Raw genomic sequence first — 20,790 nt, 5'->3', positions numbered from 1 at the left:
AAGCTCAGGCAATGAAGACAGCTAAAGGGGAGGGGGGAAACAAAAGAAATTCTGCTCATGAATTCCTACAGTTACTCTAACCTCCCTACTAGCCTTAAAAGGGCCCATTAGATCAATAAGGGAACAAGAATTCAAGCTGTGTATGAACCATAATGCTGAACTAATTCTGTCCAAGATACATGCCTGTACTCCTTGTTCTGGCCTCAAAACTCTATTAACTCTGTACTGTATGGAAGTCGGGAAAGCAATGTGGAAGTCAAAAAATGCAAAACTGGGAAGTAACATAATCTTCTAATGGAGTAAGAAAGTGAAACTGCCCCTGAAAAAAGGCCTGAAAATCCCTTTCACTCATCTGTCTGCAAAGTTAACCATGCAGCATTTTTCTCTTTGTCTAGCCTACCTGTCCATATGCTTATGGTAGATACTTGTGCCCACCTACCACAAAAACCCTTCCAGAATTGGGACTGTTGGGCGCAGTGTGTTCTTTACAAGATTCTGTCCCAGATCTGTTCTGCTGGGCCTTAAGAAGATGCCAAGGCGGAGGAAAAAACAGCAATGAAGCCCTTCTTCTCTCTTATCCCCCATCCACAATCAATTATGGAATATTTCCTCAGCAGACTGATAAATAAAATGTTATAGACGAGGTGTTTACATACTTATCTAAGGCATGTTACAGACGCGCACAAAGTACGTGCTTCGCACGTATTAGGGTTAGGAAGGGGCTTCACTTCCTGACGCCCCTAACCTTAATACGCGTGGAGCGTGTAGAAAATGGCGGCACCCTATACACATGGGCCCCGCCATTACGTCACGACCGCGCCGCCTCCAAACGGGGAGGTGCGGAAGTGACGTAGTGGGGCCGCATGAGGGCGCCTGGGGCACCCTTTCCGGGGCCCCAGAAGGAGCTCCATTTCAGAGCTCCTTCCACGATTTGCGTTGCTGGTGCAGCCTCTACACGGCTGTGCCAGCAACGCAAATGAGAAAGGGGCTGAGCGGCTCCTTTCTCCGTGTCCCCGCCGCCGTCGGGTGTCCTTGGGACATGAAGCCCCAAGGACACCCCTTTCCAGGCTGCGGGGAAGTGGCCTGGAAAGCAGCGGATCGGGGCTTCAGAGGCTGCCACTGTGGCAGCTGAGGCCCCGATCCGGTGGGAAAAGGGCCAGTTACAGGCTGCCCCAAATGGGTGGTCTGTAACGCGCCTAAGTTATTTAAGGAGACTGTGTATATTATCAAATCATGGTAATCCTGCTCTTAGTTTCCTTTTCTCAATTCTTTTTATGGGAACGAGTACCTGCTAGACACTATGGAGAACTGGTGAAGACACTGGCCTGAAACAGACAGACCAAAAGGGGTGCGGTTAGGGTGTGTTGGGGGCATGGTGTTTACACAAGGAACACCCAAAAGTGTGCCAAGCCTGCCCCAACCCAGAAGAGCCAGGCCAAAAAGGAGTGGACAGAAAATGCTCCTTTTTGACAGTTAACTTAGGACTGTGACAGTCCTTTTTGACAGTTAACTTAGGACCGTGGGTGCGTGCAGATGCTGTGATCCCGCAATGATTGGGGCAGGAGCGACCTTTGGCCGCTCCTTTTGCTGTTTTACTAAAGTTGATATCTTCTTCTTCTTCTGGTTTGGACTTCACACTGGTAAAACCAAGTTTAAATGATCCTACAGTTCAGGATCTTGTATCTCCATTAGTAACTACAATGGGCCCTTGGTATCTGCTGGAGTTTGGTTTCAGCTGCCCCCTGCCCCGCCCCGCCCCGCCCCCCCGATCCCAAAATCTGTGGATGCTCAAGTCCCATTAAATAAAATGGATAATAAAATTATTTAAATCAAGACTTGCTTTTTAGAATTTATATATTTTTGAATATTCTCAAACTGTGGATGCTTGAATCAATGGATAAAGAATCCATGGACAAGGAGGGCTGACTGTAAAATGTTTTCAATTTAATCTTTATTTATATATTCAATATCCAGCCCTTCTCTTGGCATGGGACCCAAGGCAGCTGTACTCCTGTACAATGAATACAGTGCGCCCGCGCACCGCCACGTGCACGAGCCCCATTAATTTAAATGGGGCTCGAGCACAGGCGGAATTCCTTATACACGGGGGAGTCCGGAACGGATCCCCCGCATAAAGGAAGGGCAGACTATACTCAGAACCCTTACAATTTTATACCTAATTTTATAACTAATTACAATTTTACACCTAACAAATATTAGTTCACAAAGGGCCTGAGCAGATAGGCTCACACTGTTTTCCTGGCCCCAGTGCTCACCTGGGTTGGTCCCTGAATTGGCACAGTGACAGGTGAGTAAACACACCCATCTCTGCACCAACCCTGGACCAGTGCACCACTCCTTACCTTGCAGCCACCAATCTAATTGAGAAACCCCCCAGTTTCTGCATCTGATATGTAAACAGGACCCCTGGTTGCATCCACATGTCCAGGTACCCCATTTACACGTCAGACATGGCAACTAGGGGACTTCTCAATCAGATTGGTGGCTGGCAAGATAAGAAGCATGGCGGGGGGCCTGTCTGAACAGAAGCTCCATGCAAAACCAGGGGTTAATTACCCCCCAAGGTCAAACCAGATCCTTGTCTGCAAAGGCAGGACAGGGCTTGATCCTGCCCCGGGGGTTTTGCCCTCTGGTGTCTAATCTAGATGATGCAAGGCCAGGGGGAAGCTGAGCCTATTGACCCATGCAGACAACCCCAAAGTAACAAAATGACATTCAGTCTGTAAAGGATGGTAATATCAACCCCCCCTCGTTTTTCTGGAAATGTCAAATCACTGCAAAGCATTTTCCCCATTACTTCAAGCCTCCTAGAAATTAAAATCTCTACACTCTAAACAATGAGACTCTCATGATAAAAGGCTTGCTTCCCAAGAAAATTTTGACTGAGTATATTCCGTCTCTCCATGTAATTCCCCCCCAAACAGACATTTATTGCAAGTAATGTGTCATGCATTGCAAATAATCACATTTGTAGTTAAGGATCAAGGAAATAAGCAAATAGTCACATATGAGTAGTACAGCTCTGAACGCATGTTTCTCAAAAGCACTCCACCACCCATGGCAAATCATTTTTCAAACTCAGGTCAGTTTTTAAAGAATCGAACGTAACATAGGGAGAATTTGGTATGCCAAAATCCTCACTGAAGGTATAAAATCCCTTCTGCTCTGGATGTTTCCAGATTTTAAAATTCAACAAGTTTTTTAGAAGGTAAAATTAAATTTTCAGAAAAATCAATCAATTTTCCCATTCTAAAATCACTTTTAAAATAGGATAGGTAAGTCCAAATTCATTCCCCCACACCCATTCTTACAGGAATAAATGTATCCCTCCCCTCATGATCATCGCTCCTGAAATCCATAAAGGAACCAATCACATCCCACAATTGATAAACTTTTAACATTATGAAATAGGCTCAATTGCAAACCATTAGTTCAAAACTTTGAAACCGACATTTAGTACTAGACTCTCACTTCTAATATCAACTCAAGTTTCTCTATGCTTTCTGAACCATTAATGTACAACATTTTGTTACAGGTCCTGGTTGGCATTTGCATTACACTTATAAAAGGCAACAGTTAAACTTTGTATGCTGCAGTTCTTCACATCGACTACTGAGGGCACAGCAGTGTTTCATGAGAAGATAATTTAATCTATTTCCAAAGTAGCTAAAACACTAATCACTACAAAACTCTGCCATGTACAATCCTAGCAATGCAAAAACTGCACGACAATACAGTATCACAATACTTTTAATCTTGTTACTCTATAGAGACCACTTAATCACTTACCATTTCTCTAGCCTCACTTGTAAATTGGAAAGTATTGGAAAGAACTTCAATATTAGTGGCTCGTTCCAATTTATCACGCCTATCTGTTGAGATGTTGAATCTAACATGGTCACCTTCCAACAGCGTCACCTTTGATTTTGTATCCTTATCTCCAAATGGAAGTTCTTTCGGAATAACAAAGTCAACTTTTATACGGCCAGGTAGTGGATCATTCTGATCAGAGTATGAAAAAGAATTCAGGTAGATTAGAACTCTGTTAAAAAATTCATAATCATTTCCAGTGATGTTTCCATCAAATCCTAACCTTCATTTGTCCTATTTTCCATTAATACTTTCCCCAAGTATTTGCCCCTACTTAAGTGTCACAGTACCCTAAAGCAAAATAGTCACAATCACAGAACTACATAGAAAAAAACCTGAAAGTTTAGGGAGGCACTGTTACCTGATTTTTGTTGGGTACTTTTGGAATTACTTTGGTTACTGTTCCCTCAAAGTGTTCAATGCTGATATCTTCAAAAATAACAGTTCCTTGAGGCAAAAGTCTTACATCAGTTGCAACTTCTTTACCCTATGAACAAAACATTAAATGAAACACAACAATTAACGGTGTTGGTGAAGTAAAATGATCAGAAATAAGTTAGGTGCACATAAATATTCAATGAAGATATTTATAACACATATTCTGTTTACAAAATACAGTCTTACATTTCTGTCTTTGATTGTGAATTCCACATCATCTCCAGGCTGTAAGGCTTCTAGGTCACCTTTAAATTCACTGTAGTGAAAGAATATTTCCTTTACAACATCACCACGTTCAATGAATCCAAAGGCTTCCTAAAAGAAGAGCACAAATGTTTAGCAAAGAGAAACCGTCTTGATCAAAATCTATTCCTAACTGGCTCCATCCTACAGAATCCTGGGCTTTGTAATTTTGTGAGGCATCACCACTCATTCACAAAGAAGGCTACAGACCTTGTAAAACTACAAATCCCAGGATTCCGTAAGATGGAACTACAACACTTAAAGTGTTGTCAAACTACATTATTGTACAATTTAGATGGTTAATAATCAAAGAGAGGACAATAAATGTTAGGAAAATCTACATATACAACATGTAAAAGGCTTAAATATTCTAAAAGAACCAGATACTGTGTGATCTTGGTTGCACTGGTTAGTACTTGGATAGGACACTGCCAACAAATACCAAGTCCTGTAGGCTGTATTTCAGAGGTAGGAACTGGCAAAACCACATCTGTTTATTCCTTGCCTAAGAAAACCCTATGAAAATCATGGGGCCACCATAAGTCAGCAGGTAACTAGAAGACACATTCACACATATAACTTTTGTGTGCGAGTATAAGAAAGTAAGAATGAACATGAGACATGGGTGAAAGACACCAAGTCCAATTTTGTGCATGATTTTTGAGGTGTAACATCTAAGTCCAATGGGACTTATTCCCAAATACTCTTACACCAAATAGTCTTGAGGGCAACTGGAAACCAGGAAAGGTTTATACAACCTTTATTCTACTCCTAGTGTTGTTCCTTTACAAGAATGGTAAGGAAAGTGCAACTTGTTAACCACGTGCAACTCACTAAGGCCTGTTACAGACTGCCAAAATAAAGCTGCTTCAGGTCTCTTTGGAGGTATGCTGTTTAAATGATGCATGCATCCTAAGAATCTGGAAGCTGCACCAAAGCTGCACTCCAGTGCTTAGGAATGGGGTGTGGCTTTGGCACGACCTCTGGACTCTTAAGACCCATGCATCATTTAAATAGCATACCTCCAAAGAGACCCGAAGCAGCTTTATTTTGGCAGTCTGTAACAGGCCTAAATAATGTTTGAAAGCTGTCCCAGGAACCCTGGGGTTTTTTTTTGTCCCCCCACTAAATTTTTCCCAAACTCCCTAGAGGTCATGGGGTGCAATTCTCACAACTTTTTGGGTTCCTTAGCCATCATATATGTCTCTCTCTTTTGTCTCTCTCTCTTTTAGCCAGGAAGCATGTAAAATCATGGTAAAATTGCTTCCCATGCCCCTATAGTATGTGAGGGGTATTTTTGTAAGGTTAAAAATGGTGAGGTGGCTTATGGTAGCACACGGTGCAATCGTTAAAATTCCCATGTGGGAAGCAATGCATCCTTTCTAACTGTGGCAGTTGCCCATCCCTACTTTACAACAAGGATGGAGGATTAATTTCTGCCCAAGAGCTGAATTCAATTTCAGAGAAGTTTCAGGAGGCCACATTCCAGTAGTGTACCAGTGTATCAATGTATCCAATATACCAGTGTATCTTCACTTGAAGCTCTTAATGTCAGTAACTGAGCCTTTTAGAATTAAAAAACAACAACACCAAACCCCCAAAAACTTTACAACAGCTGGGAAAACACTACCAATGGTGCCATGGGACAAAGTGCAGGGACTTTGAGAAACCCCAGACCAGTGATTCATCCCAAGGCCAACTTTGGTACTAAGGCATGAAATTTCATCCTAGTTTTCTAAGAAAAAGCATAAGTAGCAAGTGTATCTCGTTTCAAAAGAAAATGCAAATTATGAATTGCTACTTACTTTCATGGCACAAACTACTCCTTGACACCGAGCTTGTTTCTTTTTCAAAAGCATAATGTTACGAGCACTTACAGCACCAGTACTAGGGGGAAAAAGGTAGACTATGATGACACAAGGTGATCAAACTCAGTACCTTACCACATCAGAAGATTACATAGCTAGGTATGGAGAACACTTAAGTCTCCCTTTCTTGTGACATCATCAATTTTTGTTTAAAAAAGCAACACTGCTAGTTTACTTTTAATTGAAAAACCTCTCAGTTCTAAAAAAAACCTCTCCAGTTTGAGAGCTAAACCAAACATCACTTGCTCCTCATTGAAAGAAAAACAAGCAGCAATTGTTCTATAAGTGCTGCTCAAAACTACAGCATCTTCAGAGACAGAACTATGACTGAGAACACATTTCAGAGTTTGCTAAACGAGTTCAACATAAAACAGCAACAACTAATTTCTGAAATTTTAGTACATCAGTTAATACAAATTCAGTATATTACAAATAATCAACTTACTGTTTATTTGTATCAATAATAAAATTTATTTTATCTCCAGTTTCCAGCTGAACATTTCCTTCAACATCTTCAGGGGTATAAGTTAAGTAGAACACTTCCTGTGAATTATAATTTGGTAGTATTAATATTTTGCTAGCATTCTTAAGACAAGAGTTATACAACAAACTGAAATATGGACATATTATATCCATGTTAGATTAAAATTCTGATATTTAGATTTTGGGAAATGATTAGATTATTTGTCACAGTAGGGACATCAGAAGTTACATTTTCTCCTTTAATATCTTAATTAGCTTCATTATTTTTTAGAATGAAGTTTTGAAAATACTTCAGAAATATAAGTCAACACATGAAGAAAAATATTTTCCAATTCTGTTGATTAATTAATACTCTTAGCAATGTAAGTTTAAATTTTCAAAGCAAGTACAGCTTTAACTGTCTACACTGACAAGCATTTTAGTTTAAATCATACTGGAGGATCAGTCAAAAAGTTTAAATAAATACATAAGTTTTACCCCATTACGTTCGTAGCATACACTCCCTGTTGGACTCTGACCCGGGGCAGCTGGAGACTTACTCTCTAAGTTGTGAGGAACAGCACACACAACCTACCAGTCAAAAAAAAATCCATTGCTAATTATTTCCAGAGGCAGCATTACGCATCAGACTGTAAGTTATCTTCTATAATACATTCAGGGATGCACTTTACAAGTAACCCACAACAGTATGCCATGCTGCAAAGCTTATGTCTCACAGTTCTTCTGCCAAATGTAAGAATTGCTCTTTGTTAGGTAAAACTCATTTTTACGTGCTTGCCAAAACCAATGGAGGAAAAATGAATTTGAGAAAAAAAATATTTCTATGCAATTAAGGAGAGGCATGCTACACTAAGCTCTGCCCTTGTCTCTTTGACACAGTAGATTCAATTGGCATGCAAGTTAAAAACTAAGCACAGCCACTAACTTGTCCATTTATTCGCTCTTCAGGTAATGTTTCTGTTTTTATCTTCACCAATTTAATAGCAATTGGTTTTCCAGTTCGCCGATCAGAAGATACTTCAAATTCAACATCATCTGTAAAGCAAATTAATTAATTTTAAAAACATATGTAAGGCACAATTCAGGCTGAAGATTTCCTCTATGTAACTTCAGCAAAGCAAAGCAACTCTACATTTGCCACTTGTAACAAGAGTGTGTTCTATTGTATGAATGAGTACACAGGGTCAACATTTCTGACAGCATTTATATTCTATCCTTCTTGTGCTGTAGTTTGCAAAAATTTTAACTTCAGTAAATCTTTTTTGCATTAACTTTTGAGAGAAAAACTTGCACACTAGACCAAAAATAAAGCATGAATTTACAAACATAGCTCTCACACATGGACAGCCCAAGCAGACTAGACCTAGCTACTGTCAGGAGAAAATAACAATACATTCAATAATGTAGAAGGAACCTCCCACAGTCCCAGTTCTGTGGAAGATTGATAGTGGTGGACAAAACATTCTGCCACTATTGATCCTGATAAGCTTTCAAGGACACTTAAGAGGTCCTCAAAACATAGTATGAACTCCCACTTTCTGGCATACGCTATCCAACATGATATGCTAGAAGAAACTTTAAGGGATGCTTATCAATTAAACATAGTTGTACAAACTTCACTTCTCTGAACTATTCATAGCTATTACTTTAGCTGTTAGTAGCTCAACAAATAGCTAAGTCTCATCATGCAACCGAGAGTCCTCAGTTACAAAGCGAGAGCAATCTACCAGTTCGTTTATTACCTCCTACTTTAAGCTCCTGTAGGTTGCCATTATACTGTGAACAGTGGAAGAACAGTCTAGCTTGCCGTTCTGAACATTGAATGAATCCATAGGAGGTCAGCAGTTTTTCAATAACCCCAGTTTCACGCAGTCCTGCAGAAGTACCATTGGGGTACCCGTTATGTCCATTGTTATGGAGAAGGTTTGGATCAAAGCTCATCTGAAATCAAAAGGAAATTTGTGAACTCTTCCAAGAATAATCCCTTTCCCCTTGGTATTTCACTCAAGGCAGCATGGTATAAATATTAGATGAAGCCTAATAGACAAACATATAGGCTTCTAGCAGTTGAAGTATTCTGTATGACTCTCAGTGGTTGAGATCCATTTGTGCTACCCACATCTAACCTGTTATAACTACGCCAATTGTTGTATTTTCCAGTTAAGTACAAAATATAATTAATAGTGTATCCAAAATTATGTATTAGCGTAACCTTATTCTGTCAACACAGGCACACTGACAAAGTAAAACAAAAAGTTTACTAACAAATCTAATCTCAAAGTAATTTCAGCAACTGAGTTAGTTCTTACTCTGTCCTGAAGCTTAGCTAGTAGCCTAATATTTTGTGATGTTTGAATGCTGACTGCTATACTCCTTTTAGTATATGTGGTTTTTCTCCATTTATAAATGGTCTATTAACTTGGCCTATTAAGTTCTCAGTAACATTCTTATAACATTTGTCTGAACAGATAAAAACATACTTAGTAAAACACCAATTTATTACAGTGATAAATTAATTCTAGACAGAAGTTAGTATTATAACTTAACATCTATTATTAAAAGAATCAATAACATATCATGCAAATCAAAAAGTTCAAGGCAATGAAGTGCCAAAATCATGCATTTCAAGACTATAGATTTTACAGATGCTGCAGTTTCCTGTGTATCTGTTTAAGAAAGCAAATTACAAATTTCTGCAACTTCAACAATCTATGGAGTGTGCAAAAGTTCCAAGTAACTGTAGTTTTAAATAATCACAATGTAATACCAAACTTTTATGACGTTTATCACTTACACCATATTGGCAGTGGCATATACTTTATTGTAAGACAAAATAAGCTTATAACCTACTCTCCAAAGACAGTGTTTATTACAAAGCACACATGCAGCTTTTGAAGCTGTGTACACCCACTTAATCCCACTGAATTTAATGGGGATTCTAAGGCCTGTTACAGACTGCCAAAATAAAGCTGCTCCGGGTCTCTTTGGAGGTATGCTGTTTAAATGATGCATGCATCCGAAGAATCCGGAAGCTGCACCAAAGCTGCACTCCAGTGCTTAGGAATGAATCCTAAGACTCATGCATCATTTAAATAGCATACCTCCAAAGAGACCCGAAGCAGCTTTATTTTGGCAGTCTGTTAACAGGCCAAAGTAAGCATATATAGGAACATACTGAAACAAATACTAAATGCTTTGTTTTTATAACCAATACAGATGCTAAGCTGACAGTATGAAATATTAAATGGGATGATGAATTTCTCCTCTTGCCAAAAAACAAAAACAAAAAAAACCATACCCAAGAACAGAAAGCTCCTTTCACACATGCACACACCCAAATAAAACATACATACTATATCTCATAAATAGTAACATAAGTTCTAAAACGTCCCTACTCAGAAAAGAATGCATCTGGAGATGGTGCTTGCAACTTTTTACACTCGCTTGTTACAAACTGTTTCATATTAAAAGTAGAATTTAGTTTAACGTTATCATTACGCAGATGAGAGAATAAAACAGGTGAGTTTGGTCTTAAGTAGCAGGCAAGATAAATTCAGCCAACATCTGAGAATATATGACATTGCAAAAATGCTACACACAGAACATACACACAGAATCAGACTTTCATTAAGTTTCTGAAACAGATACAGGAAAGCACAATTTAAGAACTCAGCAAGATTCCCAGCTGGTTCAGGTAGAATTTTATCTTTTAACCTGTTGAGATTTAATACCAGTGAGTTAGAAGTGAGAACATATACAAAGAAGAGTTAACTCTAAGGACCCCATGCTAAGATGACAAGTCTCTCAAGTGCTGCCCTGACTTACAGATCTTTGATAAAGAGGGGTCCTCTTCTGTTTTTTAGACCCGGATGAAGTAGAAGATGAAGAGAAAGGTAAAGGATGAGAAGGAGGGGGAGCTGCAGGAGGGGGGAGAGGATCTGATGACACAGTATAATGGTTCTCCATCTCATACAGCTGTGATAACATAGTACACAGTATAACTAGTCAATAATTAGCACATCTTTAAATACATCCAAGTAACTATTAAATTCATGTCTCAAGAGACTTAACTGGACGTCAAAAGCAGTTGATCCAAGCTTCTTCTTCTTTTTAAAAACTAGGATTACTGCATAAGCAAGCACTATTCTTAAGCCAATCATTCCGCTCCAACAATGTTCTGAGTTGCTCATACTATTGGAGCCTAACCAGTTCTTGTGAAAATGTAATCACAAGAGGGAAGTGTCACTGGAAAGAAATGTATACAAGTATCAGGCTGAGCAAACAGCTGTGACTTTATGCATGTTCTTGCACTGCAGTGAAGAATATGCCCAAGAAAACAATTATTTCTCTCCTTGTCCACTTTACAGGGTTAGGAGAACTCCAGATCTGAGTAGCACAACAAGAGGTTCTTTAACAACACACAGAAAACTGCTTCTTGTTGTACAGATTCACTTTTATAATTTAAGTCGTTCAGCTTCTGAGTAAAAGGTGGAAAGATTTATGCTTCTGGTATGTTTCAGCAAAACCTCCAGAAATTATATTAGGTAGTGAGTTTACAAGTTGAAACTTGGGATTTCTAGACTCTCTTTCCCAGATTGACATGATCCCCATTATTTGGAGGACAGAGAACAGCATGTAAATTTCAGATATGAGTATTTTGGCATTGGGTCCTTTGTTAGTATCATCTCAGTAACAGTGACAACAAATTAACAGCACGTCTCAGTTCTTCTCCAGCGTTACTGAATATGTAGTAAGCAAGTAACTATATTGCAGAGGTGAACTCTAGTGAATATGCTACAGCAATCATTGTATGGCTTACACTCTACTGAATCTGTCACAACAGAATTATATTCATAGTCACTGGTTAACTATTTCAAATTTCAAGGACTGTCACATACAGAAAAAACTTATTCAAAAGCTGGTATAAATTATGAGAAACTTTCAGAACAATGAACAAAAAGTCTTAAGGAGTTGGAATTATCTTTGTTTGAGGAATATGAAGTTGTCATTCTGAGTCAGATTGTAAGTCCATCTAGTCCAAGGTTACCTAACCATGATTTTCACAGGCTTTTAGAACTACCTCTAGGCTATGAGATTTCCCCTGGCTACATGCAGTCTTCACTATTATTTTTATAAAATAAATTTAGAAAACTAGACACAGATACTTTAATGTTTGGATAATTCTTCTTTTTCATTATTTAGTAGTAACAAGAAGTTTATTTTTTGAGAGCATCATCCGCACCTAGACGCATCAAACATGAGAACCAAAACAGTTTTTCACTTGAGAGATAATGGCTTAACCTAAAAAGGTATGTATGTAGGTAGTTACTTGCTATTTTTACTTGTTGGAGAAACCATGAACAATTTCTGTACTAGTAAGGGACCATGATAGGAAAGTCTGAACTGACTAGCTATGAACTGTATTCCAGCTAGAGGTGAAGATCTCGTAACAAGAATGTTTGGCAGGTGTGTACTCTAGGTATTTTCAACACAAGAGTCTCAAAACTTGAATCTGTTGCCTTCAGCAATTAGAGGATGTATATTTTTTATCAGCTAGTTTTCTCTACAGAAATGAAAAAAAAATCCAACTGGGCTTGTTTTATTCTTAAACAGCTGGAGAGGTAACCAATTTCCTTAGAACAGGAGCAAGGCCTGGTACAATGACCAATGGAAAGAATGATTGGGAATGAGGGGTGAGTGTGAAATGATTTCAAACTGAAACTGTCATCTTAAAGAGTATTTTAGTCTACCCACTGTACTCTGGCAAGGTTGTAAGATGCCACAGAGGTCCCAAAATGAGTGGCTATTTATTTTCTCTAGTACTCTACAAATTGGCCACATTTTTCTTGCTCAAAGGAGGTTGCTGTATCATACCATCTGAGCTAGTTTGGCTTTACCCTTAAGAATATTGCTAGTATGGCAAAAGAACTTACTGATTGGCCATAAGGTGATAAATTCAGTCCGACTGGAGATGCATTGCCCAGGTTGGCACTAACGTATGCAGTAGGGGGAGAAGACGGCATGGAAAATTCAACAAATTCTTTCCAGGTGCTGGCCATATTTTTACGCCTGTTTCAACTTAATTTTATAATGCTGCATATAACAAAATCAAACAAGACAACCTTGTCAATGTATATCTGCCACTTATCCAGTGTCATTTAAAAAAGGTACCATTCTGGCAGCCTCCTAACATATTAGACAAAAAGGGATTGATGTGCTAGTTAAGGAAGCATTTAATAGCTTTATTTTACTTCAGAGGGGTTCTAAAATGGAGAGCAGGTGGTGACTGCTAACTGAACTCATGGTTACTATTAAATCAGCTGTCCTTATAGTTGATAATTACAGTTAAACCTACCAGCTTATGAAATGGAGACTCACTGACCGATACCAGTAATTGGGAGAAGGATATGGAGAAAGTTTGAGATCCAGATTTATAGAATTAGAGTAAACTGATTTCAAAAGTGAGAAACTGGAAAATAGTAGCAGAAAGCTTAATGAAACAACTACAATTATAGGACTGCATTCAATGGTTAAATCAGCATGTATATATAAAAAAATAGCAATACTGAAGAATTTTAATCATTTAAGAACCACCATAGCCATATGTTAGCTCTGCTTTGATATTCTGACCAATGTATGCATATTTAAAGAAAAGCAGTATGTGGAATTGCAGTATTAATTCACAGTATCTAAAGTTGTTTAATAGAGGAACATGCACCAACCTCGCAGTGATATTCTAATATTGCACTTTCAGTAGTATTCGCCGATTCTTCGTTTCAGCACACGTTCCAAAGTTTGAAGATTGCTATTGTTAAAAAAAGAGATAGCAAGAGACAAGTGATCTATCAAGCTAATAAGGAATTACTGGTGCTGCACTGGACTGTTTCAGTACAGCACTGAAGAAAACAAAGACTACTAGCAGCGTTGGGACGTGCTCTTTTGAAGCTGTTGAGTAGGCACAAACTTCTTGTTTCAGATCAAGTGTTGTGTCTTCAGTGTAAAGTTTACTCTTCTTTGGTCTTATTTTGTTGTTACGATGTGGTGTGTTCCTTTCCTGATCTGAACTTGAAGCAGCAGTTTCAGGTGGTAAATTCTGTTCTGTTACACTTCATACTGGAGAGAAAAAGACAAAGAACAAGTCTGTTATATTACAAATTTTATGTAGTCTGTACACTTTACAAATGTGATCCAACCTTAAAACAAAAAGGATTTTCACAAGTCCTCAAGATCTTACTAATGCTTTTAGAATGCTTTCAGCTGTTCAACAAACAATTTCACTTAATGAAAATATAGTCAGCATACTCAAATAAATAAAACCCAGTGACCGTATGAAACTAAACCCAGTTAAATTACAGAAATATACTAACAAATTCTAATGTTTAAATGACAATCAGGGCATATTAATCAATAATTTTGGTTTTGGTTCATTTACATGTGCTCAACTTATTTAAACCTGAGCAATGGATACCCAAACAGAGACAAGAATACCTATACACAAAATCCTATTTTGAACATCTATTCTCTTCCAGAATGAGCTTCTCATCACACATTACTGCAAAGTAAGTAATCTGAATGTACTGCTATTGACAAACTACAATGTAATAATTGAAAAGCAGCAATATGCCAAGTCATTACACAACATGGATGAAAAGCATAACTATATAGGCAGCAGAAAACTGGATACAGCTAGCTTTACCATGCCAATCCCTGAAAGTCCTCTGAACCAAGAGCAATATTCAGTGCCAACTACTTAGGAGCTGAAATAAGCCCATACCTATTGTGTTTCCCTTTGTTTTTATTTCTGATCTTTCAGGTAAGGGCAGCAAAAGATTTGCAGTTACTTTTAATTTGTATATTTAAATTTGTTTCCAAACCCTAGGCACCAGAAATAAACAATATGTTCCATATGCCACAAATATTCCTTTAAAGTGGCAGCATGCCAAAGGGGGCTCCAAGGCCATTTAGTGGCCCTAGCCCTATTTTGAAAGATCCCAAATCTGACCAATCGTGGACTCCGAAGGGCACAATTGGCCACTTTAGCCCTGCTTTGGGCCTTGGGGAGCCTCCCTTCAAAGCCAGATGTGGCTCGTTAGATCCCACCCAGCCAAGATTTCCTTTGACCTGAAACAGCCAGTCACACCTCTGAGAAAGTGACCAATTAACTTTTGGGCTTGGGGGAAATGCCAAGTGTGGATTTTCAAGGTCTGGTGAGCTCATCCCTTCCCCTTTTCTGTATCTGATGCCCAGGTTGTAGTAAAAAACAGATGAGCCTGACTCCAGATGGAATTTCCCCAACACCCAACTTTCACTGGTCATGGAATGCAGAATGGATGATGTTGAGCAACAGCTGAGACATCTGACATAAAGGGGAATTACTTAGGGATGTGTTATGGAAACAGGAGTTATCGGACTGAAGAGCTACAGAATAGTAGGGAGGTAAAACAGTACACTAGTTTTGTAACATTTGTTTCCATATTTCTTTTATTTTTCTTGGCTCACTTTATACTTTGGGGAAAGGCAATATCTCTACAATAAGAAGTGCTTCCATATACTATGGAATAAGTTCCAGCGGTGCAGTTAAAACTATTTAAAGAAGCCCAAACCACTTCCTTAAGCAAAAAATGAAAACTGCTGTCTTCCAAACTAGCTAGTAAGAATAGGATGGATACGCATCTACAACAGAGGACTCATTTACACATTTCAGTAAGAAAGACCCTAACCACTAGTTTAGCCAACATAGACTTAAAAACGATTTAGGGTTATGAAATTATTAACCCAGTTTACTTGAACATAGGTTTGTTGTGTGCCTTCAAGTCATTTCTGACTTATGGGGACCCTAAAGCAAACCTATCACAGGGTTTTCTTGCCAAGTTTCTTCAGAGGGGGTTTGCCATAAGTAGAACTCAACTAAATGGACTGCTTAAGATCAGAGTGCCTGTTCCAGGGAATATGCATATGATTGGAAACAGAGACACACATATACAGTTCAAAGGTGCTTGCTTCAAGAAATGTTGAGCATCATGAATCAGTTTATACCCAGGTATTTCCAATATAAGATGGCAGAACCATGCCTTTCTCCAACACTGTGACGCCTTAGGCAGAATTTCAGTGAAATCACTAGTGTGTATGTCTATGGTCTAAATTCTTTACTTTTTAGCTCAGCTGCTATAAATACTCCTCCCACTGGTAAACACCCAGTGCAGCTGCTGAGTTTTCAATGCAGCAGTCTCAACACATGGATTCAGAAAGGATTAGCTCAAGTCAAACACAGTAAGGAGAATGTTTAGTTGTATTTTTCCCCTACTGACTTAAAGTGTTTTTCACAGTCTGTTCTGCTTCACAGGGTCATGGTTTTTGTATGTATCTAGAGAGCTGACTTGAGAAATGACAGCCACATAAGAAACTGAGGCATTAACAAGACTCATTGGTATGGTATTTACATAAATTCCTACTAAATACTTGTGTCCAGATTAAATTATCTGAAGATAGGGTGCCAGAGGTTAGTTGGAGATCACACAGATATTTAATATCAGGAGCCTATCCAGAGGCAGCAATAATTAATACAATATAAAAGTGGAACTGGTAGCAGAAGTAATAATCTGATATTTATTTCCGGGAAGTCCAACTTCTCAGAAGTGGGAATCACTCTGGGAATTACTCTGACTAGATAAGCACAGGATCCCATATTAACATTCTCATCATGGACAACATTTTGGCCAACAGAATTCAGTGGACTTCCAGGTTTACATTATGAAACTGGAGTGTAATCAAACCAGAATATGGGTTTGTAAAATACAGGATTAGACTCCTTTGCCACAGAATAAACAAGCAAGCTAACTACAAACAAAACCACAGGCAAAAATGAAGCTCACCAACAAATGGTTTAAAGATTTATTTAGCCTTTCCTTGCCCATACAAGCTTAAGATCCTTCTAACTAAGCACAGACTAAATATTTTGCACCTACTGGAAGTGAAAGAGCGATAGGATAGCGCACTGAACACCGATAGACAGTGTCCATTTGGCTGTAGAAAGATGGAGATTTCTGTCATATTTTTCTGGAGTATTCTTTGTTTTTAGATTTGAGAATGCAATTATGCTACTTCCCTAAAAAAAAGATGATATTTTTATTAGCAGGAACTGACTGTTTTGTGTCTTATCAAATGGCCAAGTCCATCCAATTCCCCCTGATAAATAAACCTTTAAACTGTCTAGTGACAAGATATAGTCTCAGTCTCATTGTGCATGTTTTATTATCAATTCAACTGTTTCCTTTTAACTATGTTTTAATATTTAATAAATGATATTGTTTTATGGTTGTATGCAAAAACCTGGTTGGCTAATGCAGAATAAAGTTTGGATTTGGGTTTAAAGATTTGGTTTTTTTTAGTGGTTTAAGGAGCTGGTTGCACCCAGATATGCTGCAGAACCTATAAACAACAACAACAACAAAATCTTATTTATTAATCTGTTCGGTGTATATTGTTTAAAAACTTTGAGTTGTCATCAGCTTCACAAATTTGCATTGCAATTTGGAAGTACAGTAAGCCCTCCATATCAATGGATTTTTTATCCACAGATTTAATTATCTACAGTTTGAAAATATTACAAAAATATAAATTCAAAAAAAGCAAACCTTGATTTTGCCATTTTATGTAAGTGCTGCCATTTTACTATGCCACTGTATTTAATGGGATTTAAGCATCCACTAATTTTGGTATCTATGGGAGTGGGTTTCCTGGAGCCAAATCCCAGCAGATACCAAGTCTGTACATTATTTTGCTTTTCCTTCTTGTCTTGACAGGTATTGCCTAACTTGGACCCCTTATTCATTAAATGAGAGCCAGTGTGGTTTGAGCATTGGGCTATGACTCTGAAAAGACCGGGATTCGATTCCCCGCTTGAGCATGAAAACCCACTGGGTAACGTTGGGCATGTCACACTCTCTCAGCCCCAGAGAATGGCGATGGCAACCCTCCTGGAAGAAATCCTGCCAAGAAAACCCCATGATATGGCCTTAGGGTCACCATAAGTCAGAAATGACCTGAAGGCACTCAACAACAATAATTTTAAATACTTAGGACTCAAAAGAAAGAGTAGGAGGGAAGGAGAGTGAGACACTGGAGGGAGGAGAAAGGAGGCAAGGCTGGGTGAGTGGCACAGTGTCAGGACCATCTGCCTTGGTCCAGGCCTCAGAGGGAGAGAAGACTGCTGGCCCTCATCCCCTTCCCTTCCACCATCCCCTTCTCCTTTTGTGTGGTGTCTTCTTGGATTGTAAGCCTGAGGGCAGGGAACTGTCTAACTAAAAGTTTGTATGTACAGCGCTGTGTAAATTTACAGGGCTTTATAAATAAAGGCTAATAATAATAAGTAAGAGAGACAGACATTCAACCATCCATGGCTTGGTTTTTAGGGGGGGGGGGAATCCAAAAAGTAGACCTTGGGTAACCTTGGTGTCCCTTGATATCTTAATTTTGCCGTTTGATACAAGGGACACCATTTTACTACACCACTGTATAGAATGGGGTTTGAGCGTCCACAGATGCCCTGGGCCCAGTGTATACGTTCTGAGGTACCACCCTTTGGCCTAAATGATGTCATACATAAACATCTGTTGTTATTAATGGATAACCCCCTCTGAAGAAACTGTGCCAAGGAACCCCTGCAAGTCAGAAATGACCTGGAGGTACATGACAACCACAGCTCCCTGAATATCCCTGGGGCTGACTGGGCAGGAGGGGCTCTCTCTCTCTCTCTCTGGGGAGGCTTTCTGGTCGAACAAGCATCCATTTGAAAACATTCTCTATGTATTCTGGATCCCAAAAAGCAGCCCTTGGTTTTGCCATTTTATGCAAGGGACCCCATTGTACACAATGGGATTGAGCGCCCACAGCTTTTGGAATCCGCGGGGCTCCTGAAACCAAAGCCAAAGGGCACCAAGGGCCCACTGTGGGAGCACAAGGGCTTCAGAACCCGCTGCTCTAGAGCCGGGACAGGCTCATACGGACGACAGCACTCGGCCCCAGGGGAGCCACACTTGCCTATGGGGGGAGACTGGAGACACACGGGGGCACTTCCCCTATCTCTGGCCAAGCCCTGCTGCCATGAGGCTTTGGCTTCCAGAGGGGGGCCTTCGGGTGAGTCTTTAACGCCCTTTGTGTGCTGCTGCCCACCCCAGGGGCCATTTCACCCGCCGCCGCCGCCGCCGCCATCGCCATGGCCATGAAGGGCGCAGGGGCTCCGCGGCACATGGCCTTCGGCGCAAGATGGTGGCGGCTGCGGAGGATGGCTGTGCGGATGGAAGGAAGCGAGGGGGAAGGGGGGAAAGAAGGGAAGATGGCGCCGCTCCCCCTCACACAAAGGAAGGTTGACCTCCCCTTCCCCTCCCTGCAGCCGCCCGCTGCACGCCGGGAGAGGTAGTCCGCCTCCCCGGCGCCGCGACGCGGAGGATACGCAACCGGAACTCCAACCCCCAGAAGCCCACGCGGCGACGCGCCTTGGCCGGGAGTTGGAGTCTTTTCCCCTCCCGCTGCCATTGCCACCGTTGCGCCCCTGAACTCAATCCCCCATCGGCCCCTGCGCCGGAGGAGGCGGGGAAAGGCGAGCCCCGCGGTGCACACTGGGAATTGTAGTGCTGTCCGGGTCGGGGCCCAGCGGCGTTGTTGCTGGTTAAAGGCAAGGCGGCGGAGGTGCAGAAGAGGAGGAGGAGGGCGAGGGCAACCAGGCGCCGCGCTGCTTCCCTTTGCTCCTCCTCCTCGGCGCCTTGCTCGCTCTCCTTCTCCCTCTCACACACAACGGAGGGGGGAGGGGGTCCCTCCCGCAGGGAAACCGTTGAGTCCCCGGATGCGGACAGGGGGCCTTCCCACTTCCCCATACCCTCCTGCGTCCCTCCCTCAGGGCCGCCCCAGGGCCGGTGGCAAGGGAGCCGTCCTGCCGCCCTCCTCTCCGCCAGCCCCGCTTACCCCAACAGCTCAGCGCCCCCGCTCCAGCGCCGCCATGAGCAGCACGGCACAGCACGTAGGAAGAAATCCCGGCTTCTCGCGAGACTTGCGGGCGGGGGAGGGAGGGGTGGCGCCTGCGCAGAAGAGCCCACTCGGGGAAGGGGAGCAGGGGGTAAATAAGGCGGCAACGCGCATGCGCAAAAGGCTGAGTGCTAGGAAGAGTCCGTTGTTGAGAGGGAAAGAGTGCTCTGAGGGAAAGAAAGGCTGTCGCCATTAAAGAGAGTGCTGCTGTTCTGTGCCTTCGAGGCGTTCTTGACTCATGGCGACCCTATTCATGGGGTTTCCTTATTTATTATATGACATCCCTTCAAGTATTCCAACACTGCTCCCCAGAGTCATAGACTGCATCCACACTGGAGAATTAGCCCAGTTTGGCACCGCTTTAATTCTTTGTCTGGCTCTTTGCTATGGAATTCTGGGAGTTGGAGTTTGTTGTGGGCCCAGAGCGGAGCTCTGCTCCGCTCTGGCCCCACAACAAACTCCAACTCCCAGAATTCCATAGCAAAGAGCCAGACAAAGTGGTGCCAAACTGGGTTAATTCTCCAGTGTGGATGCAGCCAAATAGGCAATGCATTCAAAGGCTGCCCCATCTCAGCTAGACTAATGTCATTTAAATGCCCTAAGAACCCCAGCTGCAAAAAATTTGTAGGGCCAAAATATAAAAGGGCCCAGATCTGACTGGAGACATGAATTCACTTTGTAGCCTTAAGCAAACTAATCTTGTAACCTACTTTCTGCAGACTGTAACGTGACGCTAATACCAACCTGCCTTGCAAAACTGTTGTAATTATCACTTTAGTGAAGAATATGAAACAACAAACACTATTATTTTGTCATCTCAATTGCTGGATCTTTTAGAGGACCTCTT

General features: G+C 40.9%; 1 protein-coding gene across 7 annotated transcripts in view; it reads right to left on the bottom strand.

Annotated features, from left to right (window-relative positions):
- The window catches only part of CSDE1 (cold shock domain containing E1), a 33,640-nt gene extending 13,658 nt beyond the window's left edge, over positions 1 to 19,982 (bottom strand). Inside the window, exons 1-12 of one of the 7 annotated variants that reach the window (XM_089514344.1) lie at positions 19,884 to 19,982; positions 13,646 to 14,036; positions 12,857 to 13,016; positions 10,749 to 10,898; positions 8,666 to 8,864; positions 7,849 to 7,958; positions 7,401 to 7,493; positions 6,886 to 6,983; positions 6,378 to 6,459; positions 4,516 to 4,644; positions 4,253 to 4,378; positions 3,811 to 4,023 (exon numbers count right to left, since the gene is read on the bottom strand). In XM_089514344.1, the coding sequence (XP_089370470.1) occupies positions 3,811 to 4,023; positions 4,253 to 4,378; positions 4,516 to 4,644; positions 6,378 to 6,459; positions 6,886 to 6,983; positions 7,401 to 7,493; positions 7,849 to 7,958; positions 8,666 to 8,864; positions 10,749 to 10,898; positions 12,857 to 12,982 (1,326 nt within the window). In that variant the 5' untranslated portion in view covers positions 12,983 to 13,016; positions 13,646 to 14,036; positions 19,884 to 19,982. The remainder of the gene's footprint in view (positions 1 to 3,810; positions 4,024 to 4,252; positions 4,379 to 4,515; positions 4,645 to 6,377; positions 6,460 to 6,885; positions 6,984 to 7,400; positions 7,494 to 7,848; positions 7,959 to 8,665; positions 8,865 to 10,748; positions 10,899 to 12,856; positions 13,017 to 13,645; positions 14,037 to 19,883) is intronic. The other 6 variants (XM_089514346.1, XM_089514345.1, XM_089514348.1 and 3 more) reach the window with 6 other exon arrangements.
- Between the last annotated feature and the right edge of the window lie 808 nt (positions 19,983 to 20,790).

This window comes from Sceloporus occidentalis, unplaced genomic scaffold (assembly GCF_023333645.1).
Source record: "Sceloporus occidentalis isolate IW3139 unplaced genomic scaffold, rSceOcc1.0.p SCAF_3, whole genome shotgun sequence".
NCBI classification, from domain to species: Eukaryota; Metazoa; Chordata; class Lepidosauria; order Squamata; family Phrynosomatidae; genus Sceloporus; species Sceloporus occidentalis.
Note: the sequence above shows the minus strand (reverse complement) of the source record. Positions and strands in the feature narration are given on the sequence as shown.